Source organism: Labeo rohita, chromosome 15 (genome assembly GCF_022985175.1).
Source record: "Labeo rohita strain BAU-BD-2019 chromosome 15, IGBB_LRoh.1.0, whole genome shotgun sequence".
Lineage (NCBI taxonomy): Eukaryota > Metazoa > Chordata > Actinopteri > Cypriniformes > Cyprinidae > Labeo > Labeo rohita.
This window is the reverse complement of record NC_066883.1, coordinates 8,191,299-8,210,242: the sequence shown is the minus strand read 5'-3', so window position 1 is coordinate 8,210,242 and position 18,944 is coordinate 8,191,299. Positions and strand designations below refer to the sequence as shown.

At 33.8% G+C, this 18,944-nt stretch overlaps 1 protein-coding gene across 3 annotated transcripts in view; it reads left to right on the top strand.

The window, feature by feature from the left end:
* tfdp2 (transcription factor Dp-2) overlaps positions 1–18,944 on the top strand; it is a 62,734-nt gene that overhangs the window by 33,024 nt on the left and 10,766 nt on the right. For all 3 annotated transcript variants that reach the window (XM_051129515.1, XM_051129517.1, XM_051129516.1), the window contains 4 exons: positions 3,294–3,424; positions 5,141–5,188; positions 5,337–5,369; positions 17,113–17,275. In XM_051129515.1, the coding sequence (XP_050985472.1) occupies positions 3,294–3,424; positions 5,141–5,188; positions 5,337–5,369; positions 17,113–17,275 (375 nt within the window). The remainder of the gene's footprint in view (positions 1–3,293; positions 3,425–5,140; positions 5,189–5,336; positions 5,370–17,112; positions 17,276–18,944) is intronic.

Genomic DNA, 18,944 nt, shown 5'->3' with positions numbered 1-18,944 from the left:
AAGAATGTACAATGTCATGCTTTGTCTGCATGTACTGACACGTCCGCTTCTTTCTCACGTGAGTTTACCCCGGCATTGTTTGTCTCAGAAATGGACTGTTTGGGAAACCTGTTTGGAAGCAGCCATTATTTGTGCAGTTCTGTTTAATGCAAAAATGACACACTTCACTAAACAACGAGTCCTGTGATGGACGGATGTCGACGATGGAGCGGAAGGGCCGTGAATGGAGAGGCCCTCTTAGTTAGAGGAGAACAGACCGGCGCTGTGTGCCGCACCTCTGCTAATGAGCTTATTAACGAGTGGATGGCATGAGAGACCCTCGTTAAGACCCTCACTCGCTCGTTACGGAGATGTGTGGCTCACTGTTTAGATACACACTTACATGCAGATTCCTTTTCCCACTGAATAGATCTCACTCACAATCACATCCTCCGCTCTCACTGTCACCTGCGTATCTTGACAGAACGAAACGTGAAGACTGCAGTAACGGGGTGAGAGATGCTATGATTGCTCACTGCGTACTGTGCAGTGTACACTGTATGCTACATAGTGTAGTAGGTATGTATTTAATGATACACGTTTCAGAGAGTAGTATGCTATATGATCCAGTGACGAGAATTAAAATGAAAATGAGAAATGTTTCCTTGGCATCTAATTTAAATTAGTTTAAGTACTAAGATTAAATTAAATTAAATTAAGTGCATGAAACTACATTAAACTATATAAAAAAATGACAAACTGAAAATATAAAAGTAAAAGATATTTCAAAATAAAATAAATACTATAAAACTAAAAATGTAAAAGCAAAAGCTATTTTAAAATAAACTAAACAATAAAAATGATGTGAAAATACACTATTATATAAAATACAAAAATACTACTCTGTAAGCTAATACTAAAATATAAAACCAATACTATATTTCAATTACTAAAATGAAAAGTGAAAATATATAAGTAAAAGTTATGTCAAAATAAAATAAATACTATAAAACTGAAAATGTAAAGGTAAAAGCTATTTCAAAATATGAGCTAATACTAAAATATAAAACTAATACTATATTTAAATTACTACAATTAAAGTAAAATATATTTCTAAATAAAATGAATATTATAATACTGAAAATGTAAAAGTAAAAACTATTTCAAAATAAGTATTAAAATAATATATAAATATACGATATATAAAATATAATACTACTAAAATACTATAAATACTACTATATAAGCTAATACTAAAATATAAAACTACTACTGAAAAAGTCGTCAAAATAAATACTATAAAACTGAAAATGGAAAAGTAAAGCTATTTCAAAATAAAATAAGTAATACATAATATTTAAATATACTATATATAAAATATAAAAATACTACTGTATGAGCTAATACTAAACTATAAAACTAATACTACATTTCAATTACTAAAATGAAAAGTGAAAATATATAAGTAAAAGTTATGTCAAAATAAAATAAATACTATGAAACTGAAAATGTAAAGGTAAAAGCTATTTCAAAATAAAATAAGTAATAAATAATATTTAAATATATTATATATAAAATATAAAAATACTACTATGAGCTAATACTAAAATATAAAACTAATACTGTATTTAAATTACTACAATTAAAGTAAAATATATTTCAAAATAAAATAAATATTATAAAACTGAAAATGTAAAAGTAAATGCTATTTCAAAATAAGTATTAAAATAATATATAAATATACTATATATAAAATATAAAAATACTACTATATAAGCTAATACTAAAATATAAAACTACTATATTTAAATTACTAAAATTAAAATGAAAAGTAAAAATATATAGGTAAAAGTCGTCAAAATAAATACTATAAAACTGAAAATGGAAAAGTAAAGCTATTTCAAAATAAAATAAGTAATAAATAATATTTAAATATACTATATATAAAATATAAAAAATACTACTATATGAGCTAATACTAAAATATAAAACTAGTACTATATATAAATTACTAAAATTAAAATGAAAACTAAAAATATATAAGCAAAATATATTTCTAAATAATATAAATACTATAAATCTGAAAATGTCAAAGTATATATTTCAAAATAAGTGACAAATAATATATAAATATACTATACATATAAAATATTAAAATAGTGATTTTTATGCTGCATGATTTAATTTGTCATAGCATATTATAACATTTTATTAAAAATTGTATAAAATGTTACATTTTTATTTGAATTTAAAATATAACAATATCAAATAATATAATTAGTTTAAATAAAGTTAATATAATGTCGAAATACGTTTAAAAAATTGTGGCTGTACTTGTAATTGCTCAGTCATTTATCACAGTGGAAATACTGTTCGTTTGTACATAAAAATTAAATTGAAAACTGAAAATATAAAAATAAAAGCTATTTTCAGTTATACTTCATAAATGATACAATTATACGTAAATAATACTAAAATAACATTGACATTGACATGTGATGATTATATTCAGTTTATGTCAAATTGGCGGATTCTATTTAGCATATTATAAATGAAACTGTTTTATATTTAATTGCAATTTATGTGTAAATGTTTGAGTTTTAATCATAATAACAATAATATGCAATGCAATAATATAATAATATATCTATATTTTACATTTTGGCAAAAATTTTGACCCGATGTATTCCATTCAACCACAAAATGTGCCTACTATGCACTGCGTACTGCAGAATTGATGGCAGTAGTGTGGTTGCGTGCCGTTCCCAATGCATGCAGAGGGACAGCAGGAGGATAAATCATGTGTAAGGCCGCGCTGATGGATGAGGATGTCCTTGCTGCGCTGTGGCTGCAGGAGGCGTTTTTGCTCTCCCCAGGGGCTGCAGCACACAGATTCAGGTTAGCAGAGAGGAAGTGAGGGAGGCTGCTGGATAGAAATGCACTCAGGGAGGCCCTCGTACACCAGCATAGCTCATCTACATGTGCATGAGAGCAGGACCATGTTATTTTATGTCTGTCAGCATCACCGGAATGGAGGTTGCCACAGGTTAGCATTCCCATTCATCTTAATGGCAGGTTCTTGCTGGAAGTGCACAACCTGCAGGCTGCCATCTTTGAATGATGGGGGAGAAACAGGTTTATTTCCTCACAGTGGTGCAGTTGCTGCATGTGCCAACAGGGGGTGACTGCCAAAACAAACCGGCCAAACCCAGTAAAGCACACTGCTAACTCTCTACTGGTCTCTACTTGTCATCAAACATTCTTCAGTTATAATTTGAATAATCTTGCACTGTTTTATTTTTCTCTTTCTGCAGATTTTAAGCACACCACAGAGAGTGTCTCATCCTGGAAGTATCCTCATCGGCAGCCCGTTTACTCCGCACACAACGCCGGTGGCCATGGTTACACAAGCGCACCCTCCCGAGGGCGATGAGTGGACCCCGGGGTGAGCGAACACACACACACACACACACACGCTTCTCTTACAGGGACTTTAATGTCAACCTTTGAAAACACCCCCTACTGATGCACTCCACTGTCCTCATGTGGAGAAATCAGTTTTATTTAAAATCTATCCATCATCTATCTATCTATCCTTTAATTTTTAAAAAGCTAAACATGTCAAATTCATTTAAATCATTGAACATTTACAATTTATCAACAATTTCTTAAAAGTTTAATAAAAATTATTTTTACGGCCCTATGAAATCTTTCCGCTTTTTTGACTTTAATTCTTCTGTATTACACTTTTTTTCTCCTTTTTTTTCATTTTAATTTTTCTGGATACAGTTGTAATGATTAAAATAAATTGTAGTAAAATGCAAACAGTGTCTAATTGATTGAAATCATTAAACTTAAAAGTTAAATAAAAATTATATACATATCTTTTTTTTTTCCTTTTCATATTAATTCTTGTGTATTACGGCTTTTTTTCGTTTTAATTTTTCTGGATACAATTTTAATTATTTAAAATGCATTTTAGTAAAATGCAAAAAGTATTTGTACTTAATTTTAGTAAAATTATTTTCATTAATGTTAGTAAAATGCAAAAAGTATGTCTAATTGATTGAAATCATTAAACTTAAACATTTTAACAAAAATATATTGAACATTTAATAAAACATATTTTTATGGCCCTATTTTAATTTTATTTTTATCTTTTAAATTCTTCTGTATTCCTTTTTTTCCATTTTAATTTTTCTGGATACCATTTTAATGATTAAAATGAATTGTAATAAAATGCAAAAAGTATGGCTAATTAATTGAAATCATTGAACGTAAATTTTTAATAAACTTTTTTTTTTTATAACATTATGAAATCCTTTTTTTTTTCATCAAAGTTCTTCTGTATTCTGTTTTTGTTTGTTTGTTTTAATTTCTCTGTATGCTATTGTAATTATTAAAATAATGTTTAGTAAAATGCAAAAAGTATTTCTAATTCATTGAAATCATTAAACCTAAACATGTATTAAAACTTTAATAAAAATTATATTTTTATGGCCCTGTGTAATCCATATTTTTCTTTCCCCAATTTTTTATTTTCCCAAATTCTGTGCTCTCCATTTAAATGTTTCTAAAGTCTTCTTTTGTGATTTAATTACATGTAAATTATGAAAATGTCTAAGCATTTTTTTTTTGTTTATGCAGTTATTCTGTTTTAACTTTTCTGGTTTAATGACAAAAACGATGGTAATCGGCATAAAATGTAGTATTAAAAATAAAAATAATAATAATAATAATAATAATAATGTCTTTTTTGGCAGACAAAGTGCTGCACAACGGAGGGTTACTGTTAAAATTAAAACTTGGAATTAAAATTATGATTTTCCTAAAAATACAGTTTTAATCCTTTAATTGATAATGCTAAAAACACCATGAGCGTCATGTGTCTCGAGTATGTATAGTAGACGAAACCGCACCACTCGTTTGCACAGAGAAATGCAGAACAAACATGCTTCATAATTAAATAACACTTTTCATGATTAAATTTCCACAAGCATTAGTCTGTTAATCAAATCACAATGTACCATACAGCCCCACTTTAGATGCATTCATCCAATTCCATGATCTTTCACATTATACTGTAAATTCCATTTTCATAACTGGATTCCAAACTCAAACCTTGTTTATTTGTTGACTAATCGCAGCCTTTTCTTTGTAGAAACAAAAAAAGGACACATGACTACATTGATCCCTATTACTCAGACAGGTAAGCTGAAATACATTTTAAGCTGGATTTTAAAATCATTGTAAGAATTTCTGAAAATTGAAAGTGACTTTGTATTAAAAAAATGCTTATTATACAGAGATTTAGAAAAAAGACAACGTGTTGAAATATTAAAATGTATGTTTTGCAGGGACGGACTGTGTTCGAGTGATTCCTCGTCCAGGTAAATGAGTTGAGCTGGGGGACGCTGGGATCAATAGGCACACATGTCTTTAAATGGATGTGCCCATGGGACAAATGTGTATGTGTGTGTGTCAGAGAGAAAGAGAGCGCTGTAGTCTCACTAGGATTTATGAGCCTCAGATGTTCTGCAGGACGGTGGAGGATCACAGCTGCGTGCCCAGTTGTGTTTCTGAGCTCCTGTGTCTCTAATGAGTTCCTCTTTTAACATACAAACACACTCACACACTCTCCTTCAGCTGCTTTTCTGGCTTAATTGAACGTTATTAATGTCTGGACGCGTCTGCGCTTGACTCCGCCGCTAGAGCTGACGATGAAATGTAGCTGCAGTGGTTCTCGCTGAGAAACTCTGACGTCAGCTGTCAGTGCTACATTTCACAGAGAACGCTGTGCTGTCTGCAAGTGTTCATGTGCAGTGTTATGTTAGTTCCCCTCCATCGCACGACGTGGTATTGTGGTGCTTGTCTGTTCGGTAAGTTGTTAGTATACATAATCATCAGCATATTACAGTGCTGATCTGAATATTTGCTTTTACATGTATAGATCGAGTTTATGATGATCTGTACACACACATACACACACATTCATGCAAATATGAACCCTGTGTGTGTTTGTGTTTTCTCAGATCAGATAGCTGATGTGATTTGTTAAAACTGTTCTGTTTACACTTCCGATCTTTAGTTCCCACGCTATATGCAAATTCAAGTTCATGTCAGCAAAAGCAATAAATGCACCATATCGTCAGCTGATTTTGAGATCACACATCAAAGAGAACAGTTGGGCGTCGTCAGCAGTGGTGAAAGAAATTTGCATCACTTTTAAAGGTGCTGTATATCATTATTTGACTGTTCCAAGGTATGAAAAAACCATAGGTATTTTGCAGATGTTTAGGAGACATGTTTCTCCAATGCTACAGCCAGCTCTTCTAATTTGAAATGTTCGTTTTGTGTTGGAATGTTGGTTTTTGTTTTGGTCTGTGTGACCCAGTTGACCCTTTGCAAACAGCTTGATTGACAGGCGGTCTGACCAATCATAACACAGAATCCGCCATTCTGTGTGACAAACAAATCAGACAGGAGGGTCGATTAAGTTCGGTGGACTTGCACTTGAAAAATTGTGCGTATTGACATCTTTCCGCAGTTGAAATTAAATACGTTCTGATGTCTTTTTTCGTGCTTTAAGTAAAGAAAAGACAGTCGGTTCATGTGTCGATTGATCTAATAAGCCAATACAGTGATCCGTCACGACACATTAAAGAGCCACAAAACAGTATTCATTGTTTGAATTTCTTAAAATTGACAACTTTTTTTAAGCTGAGACTAGGGCTGCATGATTATGGCAAAAATCATAATTGTCGATTATTCCTTTGAAATTGTAATTGCGATTATTAATTAGGATAATCACAATTTACATTAAATGATGTTTTGAATAGCTTGATACCATTGTTTGAAACAGCTCCACGCCACATATTTGTATATAGTTTCTTATTTAAATATAAAAAAGTATAAATTTAAAAATTAAAATGAGAAGGAAAAAAAAGATAACATGTATGGAAAAAAATACACACACATCTTAAAAAAGCAGCATAATTTTTTTTTGGTAATTGTGCCTTTGAACGATTACATAATTGTGACATCTGTAATTGTAATCACAATTAGAAATTCGATTAATTGTGCAGCCCTAGCTAAGACTTTGTTTCATGCCAGAAGTAACCTGCAGGAGAGCATGATGTGTTGTGTGAGAGCAACATTGTTTGTCGGACATAGCAACAGTAACTAAGGAGGGTGGGGTTTTGCAAAAGGTCAATTCAGTTTACCCAATAGTGACACTCTGGGTTGCCAGTTGGTGGAAGACACAGCGTACTGCACAATAAATCGCATGCGATATCCATGCGCATTTTGTCGGTTGAGCCGGTTCTGTAATCAGCAGTAAATCTCCATCACGTGTGTGCTTTCACCGACAAGCTACGCAAAACCACAGACGTTATCATCGATATTATCAAATCACGCTGCGATAATAAAGTTGCTTGCGTAGCTTCTCTCAACTACGGCTGTGTAGTAACGTAAATGCTGCTACATCTGAAAGCATGTGAAAATACCAAATTTAATAACATGTTTTAACTTCAGTCGAGTGATTGAAATAAATCATTCTGTGAGATGATGTGGCTTCTTACACAGAATGAGGCACAAAACATATTTTATAGCATTCTAAGCAGTAATAAAAGCAATGTTGAATAGCATTGCATTATTATATACTGTATTATAATGAAAGTTATAATAAGAAGTCAGATAAACCATATGAAGAGTTCAGATGCAAAACCAGCTAAAAGCCATCTCGGTCAAAAATGAGATAATGATAGTGAGTGAATGCTCCTGACACATACTGTACATCCATCAAATACTTTTCTTCAAACTTGCTAAATTCCACCCTCAGCCCAATCAGAAGTACCAGTACTTACATAGAAACCTATACAAAGTAGCCAGAAAGAAATGCTCATTTAAAAAAAAAAACGTCAGATGGATTTAGCTGGTTTTGCATCTGAACTCTTCATATATTGTTGTAGTCGTGGGTTTATTAGTCATGTTAAATCAATGAAAGCAGTTAAATCTTCTGTTTATTCAGCTGCAGCGATCGTTATTTCCTGGATTTCTTTTTCGGGGTGTATTTGGAGTTTCTGCGCCAGAGCGCCCTCTGCTTCTGGTTCTGATCACAGAACCGTGCTTCACTGACAAGATACGCGCATGAATACCGCAGATTTTCTTAATATCGATTGCGATAATATCGCAATTTATCATGCAGCCCTAACTGCAGCCATGGAACTGAGCAAACAAACTGGGTCAAAGATTGCTGATTCTGCCCTACCTAAAAAGCCTTGGCATCCATTTTAAAGCATATAAAAACACAGAAAAATCAACTCACCAACTTACAGTGTAAGGCTTGTTACGTTTCATTGCGTGTCCTCAATCTGGCAACCCGCGTGAGTGTCAAGTCTGAGAAGGAGCGGCCGAAAGAAAGAGTATTTTGAATTATGGACTTCTGTAACCATTTCAGCACTTGCTGTCAGTGTTACATACTCAGGGTTCCCGCGGGTCCTTAAAAAGTCTTAAAAAGTCTTAAATTTAGTTTATCAAATTTAAGGCCTTAAAATGTCTTAAATTGTACAAGAAAGTCTTAATTATGATTAAGAGGTCTTAAATTTTAGGCATGGGAAGACCAGAATTGCAATACAGCTTAGTGCCACGATTAAACTTCAAAAGGCTGTGATTTCCTTAAATAAACACGAGCGCTGCGCGTTCAAAGTCCAGTGCTGAGCTGCTTTGTGTACTGCGGTTACCGGGGAAACGCATGTCTGCAGTTCCGAATGCGCCATCTGCTGCCAGAGATTGAATGTGCATTTTCAATAAGTCTGTTGTTTTGAGTAGAGTATTCTTACAGTACAGGAGGCTGTAGTTTCAGGACCGCATTTCTAGGACCCTGTCATTTTTTTTATTTATTTATTGTATTGTATTGTATTGTATTTATTTATTTGTCATATGCATGCATTAACAGCTCATACTATTTATAGCAGTTGTTATTCAATTCTGTATATTATTATTGTTAAGAAAATACTGAATGTAGTTGTTTAATTGTATACACTTAATTATTGTCCTAACCAACTCCTAATCCTAAACTTACCCCTGGGTAACCCTCTTGAAATATTTAACCTAATTTATTTCAATATATTCTAGACTTCAGTTCATTAGCTGCTGCGCTTCATGTCTGACGTGTGACCCACTTAACAAAGTGAAGTAAACAGTAAAACAATTGCTGTACAAATTAGTGTGTTTATTAGTACTTTAATAAATTTAAAATAATTTGAATACAAATACTAATTTACAACACACGTTTTGGACAGTTAAATGGGCTAAATGGAGATTGCAGACACCCCCTTGAACACTCAACTTTATGTCAGCTTTTACATTAAAAATAAGATGGAAAGATAAAAAAAAAAATTAATAGTTTCAATGGATCTAGTCTTTGCATCTGTTTGATGTTTCTTTGTTGGAATGGAATTGCTAGATGGCACTGTCCCAAAAAATAGGGTCCCAGAAATGTGGTTTTGCAGGAACATAGTATTGGGGTTGTTTTTGTTCAGACCAAAGCGAAAAGCGACCCATATTTTTACCCTGCAAACATGCAGAGCTGTAAATGTGAACTGGTGAATCATTAAGAAGATAATTCATCATAAAAATCTAAACACTAACATGTATTTTTATGTTTTTTAAATTGATATAATAATTTATTGATAATAATTATTTCAATTAATATAAGTAATACTTCTGACTCATCTATTTTCTTAGAAATGTGAAATGTATCACTTTATAAAACCTTTTGTTTTTGTGAAAAATCTGAACGGTAAATCAGTTTTTACAGTAGTTTATAGTCATTTTACAGTTTAATATTTAACCATAGACATTGCCTTACCCTGCTCATATGGTATTAATTTTATTTGTGCAGGTCTTAAAAAAGGTCTTAAAAAGTCTTAAATTTGAGCTTAAAAATCCTGCAGGAACCCTGATACTGCACCTGTAATATTTTTATACATTATCATCAGTATTATGTTTATCTAAATATTTGCTTTTTCATGTATAAATCAAGTTTATGATTACTTCCTGGGGGACAGTTCACCCAAAAAATAAAATCCTGTCATCATTTACTCACCCTCAAGTTGTTTCAAACTTGTTTGACTTTATTTGAGCTGTTGAACACAGAAGATAATATATTGATGAATGTTGGTAACCAAACAGTTGACAGTAGCCATTGACTTCCATAGTATTTTTTTTTTTTTTCCATACCATCAACTGTTTGGTTGAAAACATTCTTCAAAATATCATATATTTTGTTTTCGACAGCTCAAATAAAGTCAAACCGGTTTGGAAAAATATCTTTTTCCAATCTTCAGTTCCCATGCTATAGTCAAACCAAAAATTAGTTTTTTTTTTTTTTTTGTTGTTGTTTTTTTTACTACCAGGTGCAGGACACTATAGTTCATTTATGTAAGTGAGGATAACAAAATAAAGTAAACTGTGACATATTATACCCAATTTTTTTTCATACAGTGCACTACCAGTAAAACTGTGAACATTTACGACCAGAAATTTGATTTGACATTTTGACCTGACCGTGTTTTGTTACATACCTTTCTATTAAAGTTATCTGACATTATCAAGATGAATTTGTTCTAACAAAGTATTTTCTAAACTATAGCAAATAAACTGTGTCAATATGAGAAATGTTGAAGGTGTCTGAATAAATTTTGGTTTGACTGTATATGCACATTCGTGTCATCTAAGGCAACAGACATACACTGCATTTTATCGCCATCTGATTTCAAGATCAAAGACGGCAACAGTTGCTGGTGAAAGAAGTCGTTCACCACTTTTAATGAAGATAACGAGGGGCTAAACATGCAAAGATTCCCCAGACTGAAGATACGATGCTAAACTGTTTGATTTGCATCACTACCTGTGGTGATGCAAATGCAAACCACGTGCATATGTATATAGCTGTTGATGTTGTTTGTTTTGAATGATTTCTCAAACACACTTACTTAATATATTGTTTTGTAAGTGTTAATAACTAAATCACATTTTCATGTTTTTGGTTTTTTTTGTTTGTTTTTTTTAATGAATCCTCCTTTATTGTCACAGTTTTACTCATTTTATTCATATTTTTGACTTAGCAACTAAAAAATTAGCTAAACTGAAAACATTGAGCATTATGGCTCTGTGATGCCATCAGAACATTCTGACCAGTCCGACATATTGCCGCAACCAATGGTGTGAGTTGGGGGCGGGGCTGTCTGTTTATGCAACCAGTAGCAGACGAGGGGGAGTGTTCATGAAACTTGTTTGAAAACAGTCATTCATACAGTTGTGCTTCACATTGTGAAAAAAATACTTTAATATATGTAATATGTAATAATTACTACACCCATGCAATTTTGTGTTCTGATTTAAAATAGTTATTTCCTCTTTAGGCCCCCATAAATTATAAATACCTTTACTTTGCAACGGCTCACAGTACAAGCACAGACACACATCGTTACCCTTCTGTGACTCTCCTGAGCCTCTTCTCGTTTTTGCTGCATTCTGGCAGATGTGTCTTCTCCTGCGAAAGGTCAGATGAATCTCCCTCCCCCTCCCTCCGTTTCAGCCCTCCATCTTTCCCTCCCCCCTCCCTCTTTTCTGTCCTGAGACTGCATTTCTGTGATGCTGAAACACTCTTCACAGGGGGGATCACATCTCGCCACTGTTGCTAAGCAGAAATCTCTGTGTGTGCATGTATGTTTCACATGAGGACCTGCGAGAGCGGCTCGTGTGTGTGCTCTTCACCGTCACAGAGCTGCGTGAGCGTCCCTCTTACGCCACTGCAGTACTTTCAGTCAATTAGGGGCAAATTTTGGTGAGCTGGGGGTCTGGAACTAATTTGTCCTGACGACTGCAACCCCAATCAGCCACTTCTGCACCCTCCCCTCTCTCCCCGTGTTCCTCCTGTTTCTCCGCACCTCTCTCCTTCATTGAGTGCCGGTTACATAATTCACCCCACAGTGCAGTTGTGTTATTTATACTGCGTGCGAGGGAAAGAGAATGAATGAATTCTCCTCCGGACCTTTCGTGTTTGTGTGCTCGGCACACCATCGAACCCTGAGCCGTCTCTTTGTTTTAACTCTCACAAGCGCTTTCACGCACCACAGCCCCCACGGCACGCATGCGTATGACATCAGACAATGCATCGCGGCGTGTGTAATAGTGTAATTCCAGTAAGTGCGGCACAGGGAGGTTGATGTTCCCTAACCTGCGATCACATAAGGGTTATGTAACCTTATACTATATATTTATCCTATACTGTATAAAGTATACAGTTTTGATGCAAACTCTTATGTATGCATACAGTGACTTTTGAGACATTTGCACTAAAAAGATTTATCCTTGTTTAGCATCTGCAGTATTTCCCTTCAGCAGCTATAAGTGATAAAATTGTCTTAGTAGAGTTGTGAGTAGGGGATTTTGCACCAGAGGAACCTTTTTCTAGAATTATTGGCAGAAGTACTTGCTTATTGTGAGTTCACACCACAGGAACTAGGAATGTATTTAGTTCTAGGAACATTTGGAGGAACTAAATTAGCTCTACAGCTGCGATCACAGTGTCCTCCATTCACCAGTTGTTGACGTTTGTAAATGCCACACAGGCTGACGTCACTGTCGGCCGCTTCAGAGTTCCTGCTGCCGGTGCGAATGCAATCAGGAAAACAGCCTGAGGAAGAAATTGGTTGTCTAGGAACCATCATGCTGGCTAGTTCCTATAGTTCCTAGTTCCTATAACTAGGTAATTTATGAGGAACGTAAATTATTACTGCATCTCTTCTTTTGTTCATTTTTCATGTGAGATAAAATGAACAAGTCGTTCAACAAACCATCACTTCTTTTAGTTGTTTTTGTTAGGGAACCTGAGTTTTTTTTTTTCGGCCGCTGCCTTTATTAGCAGTTTTGACCTTTGGCCACAAAACCAGTCATTAGGGTCAACTTTTTGAAATTGAGATTTATACATCATCTGTGAGCTAAATAAACAGGCTTTCCATTGATGAATGGATTGTTAGGATAGGACAATATTTGATTGAGATACAACTATTTGAAAATCTGCAATCTGAGGGTGCAAACAGTCAAAATGAAAATCGCCTTTAAAGTTGTCCAAATGAAGTTCTTAGCAATGCATATTACTAATCAGAAATGAAGTTTTGATATATTAACAGTAGGAAATTTACAAAATATCTTCATGGAACATGATTTCTACCTAATATCCTAATGATTTTTGGCATAAAAGAAAAATCGATAATAATGACCCATACAGTGTATTTTTGGCTGTTGCTACAAATATACCCGTGGTCAAGGGTCACAATTCAATATGTTAATAATAGGTGTGCTAATAAGTAACTAGTTAATAGTGAGAATTGTTCCCTTTACTAAAGTGTACTAAATTGAGTACTTTTTGTGCTCAAAGAAAGCGAAAATAACAATGTATGCGTCTGGTGCTGCTGACGCAGGAGCTGGTGTTCTGAGTAATTGATGACATCATTTTCATTTTTGGGTGAACAGTCCCTTTAAAATTAACATGGAATTAATATTTGCATCTGTTTTGTAAATGCATGTTAAAGATCTTCTTGAGAATGAACATATGTGACCCTGGACTACAAAATCAGTCATAAGTAGCACATGCATATTTGTAGCAATAGCCAACAATACATTGTATGGGTCAAAATGATAGATTTTTCTTTTATGCCAAAAATCATTAGGATATTAAGTAAAGATCATGTTCCATGAAGATATTTTGTAAATTTCCTACCATAAATATATCAAAACTTAATTTTTGATTAGTAATATGCATTGCTAAGAACTTCATTTGGACAACTTGATGTATAAATTATGACAGTCCAGGGTCACATATGTCTGACTTCACCAGCAATTTACTCCACTTAAACGCTGTCTCTCCACAATTAACCACAAACTCAGATTAATTGAGTGCAGTGCCCACATCTTAAAATCCAGCCAACAGCTATTGAACCCCACATATGGAAGAAAACAATCTGTTGCTATTTCCATTTCATTGCAATTTATTTAGTAGTATATAACTAAAGCAATAGGTTATTACACTGCAAAAAAAATATTTTCTTCTTTAGTATTTTTGTCCTGTTTTCTAGCACAAACAGTAGTAGTAAACGTTCTTTAATCAAGATGCATTTACTTGAAGCAAAATGACTTAATAATGACTTATTTTCCAGATATTTCTTTCTTTTTTTCTGCCAAAAAAAAGACTTGAGGCCAGATTTACTAACAGCCTGTGCCAGCGCAAAGGTTTTGCTGTTAAAATAGTACTGTCAGAATTTACTAAAGACGCACAGTGAAGAATTACCTCTGAAAAGATGTGGACATGGTTATTTTTGTGCCTGACCTTATTGAATATGCATTTGTAAGAGTTTCCCTTTCAGATGCAAAATTGATGGGAGGAGAGCATTAAAATGAATCATGCAACGTGATTTACCTAACGTTTGCGCTCATCAAATTTCTGTTTTTTGCGACATTATTTAATGCCCAAAAAAGCATTTCTTAAAGCAGGCGGTAATTTGTGCTGCTCTTGGTAGATTGCGCTGGTCATGATGGAAATTATCTGGCTGCGTCTGTGTTCTTTAACGTGTGCATGAGAAGCTAAAGTGCAGCGTTAATTCATATTGGCGGAAGTGAGATACTGGAAGTTTTGAATATCTATATCTTGTAAACACAAATTTTGTTGCTGTTTTGGGGCACATTAGCTTATAGATAACCTTAAGATTAACATATTCAAAGTAAAACCCAAGAAACTTTCATTTTGATTTCATGTGGACTTTAAGTAAATGCATCTTGATAGAAGCATGTTTGGATATTTGTACAAGAAAACAAGACTAAGAAAATCTTTTTGCAGTGTAAATTAAACATTTAGGTTTCTTTTCTTTTTTTTTTTTTTTTTTTTTTTTACTTAGGGCTTGGTAACCAGTCAGCGTACTTGCTAGCTTAGCATATGTTAACCCATTAGCCTGCTAACTAAGCTTTACCCTCCTCAAATGTTCAATTTATACACATTACACATTTTCTTTGACAGGCTTTACACTCAGGGAGTTGATGCACACTTAACTAACAACAACCCTAACAACACCTTAAAGGAACAGTCCACTTTTTTTGAAAATAGGCTCACTGTCCAACTCCCCTAGAGTTAAACAGTTGAGTTTTACCATTTTCAAATCCATTCAGCCGATCTCCGGGTCTTAGCTTAGCATAGATCATTGAATCTGATTAGACCGATAGCATCTCACTTTAAATATGACCATATATAATGATGATTTTTTTCCTGTTTAAAACTTGACTCTTCTGTAATTACATCGTGTACTAAGACTGACTGAAAATGAAAAGTTGTGATTTTCTAGGCTGATATGGCTAGAAACTGTACTCTCATTCCGGCGTAATAATCAAGGAACTTTGCTGTCGTACCATGGGTGCAGCAGGCGCAATAATATTACATAGCGCCTGAAAGTGACCGGCACTAAGTTTGTGTAGATGCAGAGTTGCAGCCGGCAGAGTTAACGGCTGCGTAATATCATTGCGCCTCCTGCACCCACGGTTCCTTGATTATTACGCCGAAATGAGAGTATAGTTCCTAGCCATATTGACCTAGAAAATTGCAACTTTTCATTTTTCATCCGTCTTTGGACACGATGTAACTACAGAAGAGTCCAGTTTTAAATAGGAAAAATATTGAAACTCTTTAGTCATTTTTGAGCGAGATGCTAACGGTCTAATCGGATTTAATGATCTTTGAATGTGCTACCGCCAGACCCGGAGATCGGCTGAATGGATTCGAAAACGGTAAAACTCAAACTTTAACTGCAGGGGAGTTGGAAAATGAGCCTATTTTCAAAAATAGCACAGAGTGTTCCTTTAAAAAACCCCAACACCTAAAAAAAAATCTAAATTGTGTTTTTAGAGTTTGTATTTGTGACACATGCGCCTTCCCTTTCTCCATTCTGAATTCCTAGCAGTGACAGAGATGAGTGGATCAAGTGAATGAGTGTGGTTGTATCCATGCGGCGGAGTTGACGTCACGTTGAGTCACTCGTTTTGTCTTCTCACACTCATCATGTGTGTGCTTGTTTTCCCACCTCTGTCAGTTGAACTTGACACATCCTGCAGTGAAGCTACAGTGACGTGATCCCGGGCCACAGACCAAGTCAATGCAAAACACACATGAAAATCTGAGCACACGCATGCATGCTGGGAGCACAAATACACAGACTACCCTCATAGTGGTATGTCACAACCCCAGACATGCTCTGTTTCTTTCCCAGTGACTCTGTATGTAGGATCACACCCTAGAATCAACAAATGACAAACGTAAACGATGGATGTAAACTTAAAATATAGGATGAAAAGTAATAGTACGATGCATATGTGCTGGTTTTAGTGGACAAAAAGTGTGCACTCAATGCACACTACTCTCAAGTGTGTTATTTACAGTTACAGAGAACAGAGCTCAGTTTGCTGCTTCACAAAACCAATGTTACAACAGTCCATCATGAGACTTCCTGAGAGTGAGTGTGTGTATGTGTATATGAGAACTCTAATGTAAATGGAGTTTATGTTTATGATGGCCATGAATCTTTTCCCAGATGTGTGTTTGGAATACACATTTTGCCTGCTGGGAATTGTTGGACGCATATTTATAAATGCAAAAACTGCATTCTTTCACTTTTCACCCCAAAACTGAGGGGGGGGAAAAAGGGTAAAGTTTACGTGAAGAAAATTAAGCCTATTTTATTATTATTATGTTTTTTTTTTTTTTTGCATTGTGACATTATTCTTATTCTCAGTGGTATTTTTTTGCTGCGCAATCATTTTTAATTAAAAATCAGATCAGCATAAATTAAATAAAATACATCCATGGCTATATTAATATATACATTTTGACAGTTTAATTGTTGAATAGTGAGAATTGGTAGGGGTGTAATTGTCACAAAAAATGAACATAATGCAACAAATCTTCATGTAGCTATTTTCATTTTATTTTAAAAACTTGTTAATTAACAAAAATTACCCTTCACATGTATTGTCCAGAAGTGAAATGTACAAACTCTCTGTGTTTGTCTTTCTCTATCTCTGCAGTAAGCGAATGAAGAGGGCAGATAAGAACGGTAAAGGCCTCAGGCACTTCTCCATGAAGGTGTGCGAAAAGGTTCAAAAGAAAGGCACTACGTCTTACAACGAGGTGGCCGATGAGCTGGTTGCCGAATTTACTCATGCCAGCAGCCTGATGCCCACGGACTCGGTGAGTGCCACAGAATAACACGACCGTAATGTGAATTTAAGGTTGATTCCTTTCCAGTTTTTACAGTTGTTGGGATTAAAAAAAAAAAAAAAAAAAAAAAAAAAAAAAAAAAAGTATTGGCTGAGTTGAAAATTTTTATTGGTTCTCATTTTGATGAACCGATATCGATTCTTAAATCCAAAGAGTCCATCTATGCTGTTTTCAGTTGATGCATGAACAAAACTTAATGAAACTTTATTTTTAGTGCACATCCTAGCCAAGGAATCACAATAAGCTTTGTGCTTTGTTACTTTTGATATGAAACAAAGTCTCGGCTTTCAAATTCTGTCAATTTATTACAAAAATCAAACAATAAATACAGTTTTGACTAGACCTGCACAATTAATCGAAAGCAATTGTCACGCGCATTTTGTCATTATAGCCGGTTGTGTAATGAGTAGTAGTACTCCAGCAGGTGCTTTCAGATGGAGCAGCGTTTAGTACACACAGCCGTAGTTCACTGAAAAGCTACGCTATATCGCATTCATTATCGTAGACAATTTAATCGAAAGAAATCGTTCGCGATAATGACAGCTGCTTGCGTAGCTTCTCGGTTAACTATGGCTCTGTGTAGTAAATGCTGCTACATATGAAAGCATGTGAAAATACACATTTAATAATATGTTTTTACTCCAAGCTCACTTCATAACGTCAGTTGAGTGTTTGAAATGAATCCTTCTGTGAGATGATGTGGCTTCTTACACAGAATAAGGCACAAAACATAAGTCATTGTATTTTAAGCAGTGATAAGGCATTGCGTTATTATATACTGTATTATAAGGAAAATTATAATAATAATTATAATTTTTTTATAATAATAGAAGGGAGCATTTTGAGATATATATGTGCAGTATATTACATTCATTACATTTTTATATAATCGGTTCTTCAGTTTTTAATAAATGTTTGAAGACATCCATCATGAAAGCAAGTTACAAATGTTGATATTTTATAATTAACAACCAATAGGAGTAGAAATTCTAAATTATATAATTTATAATGTTATTATATAATAACAAAAACTGTTTTATGTGCAGTTTTAGTGTTTGTTTATAAATCACTTTAATATAGAAATTTAGCAACTGACAGGGTTTATTGTATGTGCATTAGAATTTTAGTTTTTCATTAAAAAAATAAATAAATATATTTATTATATATATAAATATACACACATGCATATGCATGTATATATGTAAGAAATTATGTAATTTTTCTATTTTAAATATTTATATATAATATAAATTATATTTTCAAACTATATATTGTATGTGTGTCTTTATATATACATAATATACACAGTACACACACATATATTATGTGCACAAAAACGTTTATTTTGGATGCGATTAATCTTTGCCCAGCACTAAAATAAATAAATACATTGATATGTACTGTACCTGATTGCCTGTATATCCAAAGAAATGGATATCAAATCAAATCAAGATTGAAACTGATTCGAACTGTAGGCTTGTGACTCAAAATCGAATCAAATAATGAAATTTGTCTCAAACTCCCACATTTAACTCGGCCTGCATTCACTGAGCTTTTAAAGTCATAATGGATTTCACATTACAGTACCATTTGCTATTGATTTACTAAGACTTTAGTTGTCTTTCAGATATAAAATATG